The following is a 5,140-nucleotide window of genomic DNA, read 5'->3' as shown; positions in this document are numbered from 1 at the left end:
GGGAAATAAGGTTTATAACTACTTTGCTATTTATAAGTGCGTTTAGCTACTTGCCTTTAATTCTGACTTTTAAGTTTAGGTATGTTTGTTGTTTATTGTTAACTGTAGTTTATAGAGCCTTTGTAAGAAGTTTGTTTTCTATTGCTCTTTTACTTATCTAGCGCTCTGTTACAGATAGCAGTATTCTTTTCCTATCTATAGGTAATTGTAACTACACTTGCTATCTATGTAGTTAATATTATCGGGGTATTTATATTAGTAAGCCAGTTTGTTCTAATACTTAGCTTCTATTTATGTAATTTGTTTATCTAAGGTAGCCTTTTTAGCTTCCTGACTTTCTTTATTACTATCCGGTCCTAACTGTTTTGTAGTCTAGTTATGTTTTATTATATTACTTTATTTATTTTCTAGCTTATTAACCTTAGCGATGGCTTTATGGATTTTTCTATTTAAGGTTTTTTCTTTAATATCCTTTTCGTTCTGTACCTTCTGTCTCTATTTAATAATATGGTGTAAATTTTAGATATAGTTTAGGGCTTATTCTTATGTTTTAGTATTAGCTCGGAGCTAGACTACTTAAGTTCCTTTAAATCTTTTTATAACTTAGTATCCTAAGGTGTTAATAATTAGGTAGGGTTTTTATTCCCTATATTCCTTTATTTATACTAGAAAGCAGTTATTTATTTCCTTTATTTGTCTATGCTGTAGGCAGTAGTATTATATATATAATATTTAGGATATTTACTAGTATTCTAGGTGTTTTAGGTACCTCCGGGGGTCCTTTTTTGCTTAGATTTTTTCCTTAGGTATTGTTAGGTCTTTTACTTTATCTTTAGTGTATGCTTAGATATAGATATTATTGTCTTGTTTTGTAATTACTCTTTCTCTAGCTAATTTAGTGTATTTAAGTGCTTTACTATACTATACTCTATTTCTAAGTTTATTATATTAAGGTATAATCTTTATATTCCAGATTGTATAATTTACCCTTTACCTAATCTTCTTTACCTTAAAGTCTTAGCTAGTTCTTAATATTAATATATAATTTAGGTTACTATAATATCGGTTTAGTCTGTTAACTGTAGTTCTAACAGGGATCTTATTTATACTTATATAGTTATTTAATTAAATAATTCCGTTTTAAACTTTAATAGGTATTCCTGTTTTTATAAATATCTGGTTTAGTATATTATTGAGTTTTTAGTTGAATTTCTATGTACTAGGTTTGTTGTCTGGTTTAGGGTTAATTTCCTTTCCTTTTCTGACTATGGTAATAATTCTTTTAGTTGCTTGGATTTCTTCTGGTTTAGGAATGGGTATCTATTTGAGTTTAACCTTTTTATTGCATTTTCTGTATAGTTTCCTTTTTCTTTAGTTTTATTATTCTTTTATTTTTTCTCTGGTCTTAAGATATAGTATTTTTAATGTTAGCACTGGATACCTAAGTATAGGTTGTTCTTCTTTTAGTACCTTAGGGTAGTACTTATTAAGTATTTGTTCCTTGCTAAGGAATGGGTTACGTATAGTTGCAAAGTAGTCTGTTCCTGATCTGTTATATCCTGATCTGGTTATATTAATTGTTTTAATTACTATTTAAGGTTTATTGTTATCCCTCTTAGTAGTGCTAATTGTTTTATTTTCTAGTACTGGTCTGTACTTTTAGTTAGTTTTAATAGGGTTTTTATATTCTTAATTAAAATATCCCTTTTTACTATAATTCCAGTAAGTAATCTTAGACTTATCTTTTTTAGTTATCTTAATAGTTATTAGTCCTGCTTCTGTTTTATATAAGGTGTTATTGTTCTGTCTTTTTCCTTAGTTTATATTATAGTAAGGCTTATTTCCTTATTATCCTTAAAAGTTTTAGTTATTACAAGTTCTTTATATAAACTAGTAGTTATTAATTTTTACTATTATGCTAATGTATTTTATAAGGGTATCTGGTTATAGTAGTTTATATAATTTAGCTTAGATAGTTTCTTTAAGTTTATTAAAAAAGAGTAATATTAAAGCGTCTTAGTTCTATAGAAGCTTAGATATAAGTTGCTAATACTTAGCGCTGTATTTAGAGGCTGACTTTATTTACTTAAGGGCTTTAATATATCTTTTTACATATCCTTTTTTATTAACTGTCTTAAAAGCTTACTTAAGTGCATTCTTAAATGTATTATAGCTATTATATAGTATAAATGTTTAAGGTTAAAGTTTAGTCTTAGGTTTAGTAGTATATTCTTTTATAGTAGGTTAAAACTATTATATAGCTATGCCCTTAAGGCGTCTAGCGGTATATATAGTTTTAGTAAAATCTCTTCTAAACTGTATTAAGTAATAGATTATAAAGGCTTTATACTAGGTAAGGAATATAGCTAGTTTACTAGGGGTTCTGTTAAATGGCTTAGGCGGATTAGGCTTAAGTATTTCTTTAGCGTTTCTGTCTGTAGCTGCAGTGGTAGCGAGGTTATAAAATTCCTAAATGTTATTCTGGTTAGCGTTAGCTTAAGCGGTTTAGAGAGCAACTATCTCCTTTAGGAGTTAATGCATTTCGTTAAGGTTATTAGTAATACCTGTAAGCTAATCGTAAAGTCTCCTAACTTCTAAATCCTTAGAGCTATCTAAAGAGTTATTATTATTTATATTCTAATCTGTAGGTAAATAATTATTAATAGAAACAGGGTTATTATTAGTAATAGCTTATTACTAAATGGGGTTAATAGGTATAGCTATTACGTAAGTATTGCTTAGTATTACGCAGTATAGTCTAAATAAGAGCTATTAACGTGTAATAGTTAAGTCTAACTGTATTAAACTAAGCTGTGCTTAGGTTTATTATTAGCAGATTGTATAGGGCATATACTAAGCATTATTAAAGTATTATATCTCTTAATAGTAGATTTAATATGTATTAAGCTTAATTAATATAAAGAAGTGTTATTAATAGCTAGTAAGCTAAGTTCTATTTAATGCTAAATAAATATATATATATACTTATAGTTTCTTAGTAGGAGCAACGTAATATAAGGTTACTATTAGTCCTGGAGCGACGCGGTCCTGGAGCGCTATCAGTCTAATATTAGTTAGTCCTGTCCTGCTTAGTCTAATGTTAGGTCTTATAAGTGTTAGTAGATGTAGGCTGTAGTATCTTTATTAGGTAAATTTTATAGGGTATGATTTTACACATAACGTAACCGCTAAGGTTGTAATAATATAGTTATTAAATTTATTAAAAAATACTAATATATAAAAAAACCTTAACTTAAAGAGAGTTTTATAATAATATATATATTAGTATAATTAAGAAAAAGGTTAAAAAGAAGGTTTAAAGTAATTAAAAGGTAGTAATAAAGTTAAGTTTATAAATTAATTATAAGGTTAAAAAATACACTTTAACTTTAATATAATAAAAGTATTCTTTAAATTATTTACTACTAACTAAGTTAGGGTAAATAATAATAGTATCTTAATAACTATATTACCTAACTACACGCAATATATAGTATACTAATAGATCTACAGGCACGCAAGAAGCAGTAAAAGGGCTTCTGGGCGTGGTAAAAGTTCCTTATTACATTAAGGCACTGGACTTAGCGTATCTATCTAAGTATAAATATACGCGTAACAGGCTAGTACAGGAAACCAATTTAGTCAAGGGCTTGGCAAAAACACTTACTATTAAATTTACTTAGTACCCTAACCCTATGTAATCTTATCATGGCTATTAGAGGTTAGTTAACGTTAAGTCCTTATAGTAATATTATTAACCGCGCCCATTCCTGGGGGGCAGCACTGGCACCGCCTTGCATTGCCACCAAGCCCGGTAGGTCGTGTACGTTTATAGCTTCGGCCGTCTCATTGCCCATATTGCTCTTTCCATAGTGGCTTTGTGGTTTTCCGGTTACCCCGGGTATAAGAGGTACTCCAGGAAATGCCTTTTTCGCTGGATGTGGAGGAGCTGCGGCAATGGGCACAACGCCCTTGAGGCTACTTGGAGAACTAGGATTGTCATAGCAACTTGTTGGCGGTGTGCTGGGAACAGGGCTTTCTTCCGCAGGTTCGCTCCATGCAGCCCATGACGAAGTCGAGTCTTTCATGGTGTTCGTTGTTACTGGATTCGAAGACTCAGGTATGTTGGCAGAGGTCCCAGCAGACAAGATTCGGGTTCCCCCAACTGGCATGCTGGCGCCAGAGCCAAGTCTTCACTTCTTGATGACATCTGTCTTCAACGAGAGCGGTCTGGCGACCCCATGAAGCTTCAGGAACAGGCCGCAGGCATTGCAAAAAGGTTGACCCTCAGGATTGCGCCGCCACAATGGAGTTATTTGAGTGGAGCAGTTCGTGCAAGTTGTGGGCACACTCTTGTCGCCTAGAGTCAAAAGATTCCGCTCTGTCGGCACGTTGCTTTGGGTGAGGACATGTCGGTTTGTATCAGCACGTCCTTCACCCTCATGCTCGTCCGCAGCGAGTGTGGACATGTTCTCCTGGGTTACAGGCAACAAGTGTGACTGGACTTGCTCACCAGGCTGGACCTCTTCATGTTTAATGGGTTGCATGTGGGCAAGCCTATTGACTGTAGTGGTAGTTGGTAGGAGGTCGGAGGTCGTAGTCGCCTTCCGTAAATTGGCTTTCTCTGGGGCATCCGGTCGGAAGCCTTGATGGCCTATATCCATAGATGTAAAAGAGAAGCTATCGTTTTCGCCTTCCTTTGAATCCGGCGTCAAGACAGGAAATTGGAAAGAAGACTGAGGAGGGGAGAAAGAGAACATGGTTAGGTTACTTTCTATACAGGAGGCGTCTATCAGGGATGCTATTGTGTTAAAAATTATTATATATTAATCTTATAAACTTAATTAGCTTATATTCTCTTACCTTTTAAAGCTTCTAGGTATCTAGATATAACTTATCTTAGTAAAAGTATTAATATATAACTTTTCTAGCTAGCCTAAATAATTTAGTTAATAAAACCTTTAATAGTTTAACCTTTTTACTATATATATAATCCTTTTTAAAGTTATTTAATAACTTTAATCCTTAGCTTTTAATTTACTAATATATTTTTTAGCTTTTATTAGTCTTTATAGTACTATAGTTTTATTTAACTAATTATAATTATTTTTTAATAACTTTATATTTATCTTATTATTAT

General features: G+C 31.8%; 2 protein-coding genes across 2 annotated transcripts; both read right to left on the bottom strand.

The window, feature by feature from the left end:
- Window positions 1–3,693: 3,693 nt before the first annotated feature.
- On the bottom strand, window positions 3,694–4,172 carry FSUBG_14052 (uncharacterized protein; the record flags this gene model as incomplete). Its single annotated transcript, XM_036679006.1, has 2 exons — window positions 3,694–3,712; window positions 3,760–4,172. 2 exons carry the CDS (start codon window positions 4,170–4,172, stop codon window positions 3,694–3,696), a joined length of 432 nt encoding a protein of 143 aa, XP_036530489.1.
- Window positions 4,173–4,193: 21 nt separating this feature from the next.
- On the bottom strand, window positions 4,194–4,760 carry FSUBG_14051 (GATA-binding other eukaryote; the record flags this gene model as incomplete). Its single annotated transcript, XM_036679005.1, has 1 exon — window positions 4,194–4,760. One exon carries the CDS (start codon window positions 4,758–4,760, stop codon window positions 4,194–4,196), a length of 567 nt encoding a protein of 188 aa, XP_036530488.1.
- Between the last annotated feature and the right edge of the window lie 380 nt (window positions 4,761–5,140).

This window comes from Fusarium subglutinans (assembly GCF_013396075.1).
Source record: "Fusarium subglutinans strain NRRL 66333 chromosome Unknown NRRL66333_c0000496, whole genome shotgun sequence".
In the NCBI taxonomy this organism is placed as follows: Eukaryota; Fungi; Ascomycota; class Sordariomycetes; order Hypocreales; family Nectriaceae; genus Fusarium; species Fusarium subglutinans.
Note: the sequence above shows the minus strand (reverse complement) of the source record. Positions and strands in the feature narration are given on the sequence as shown.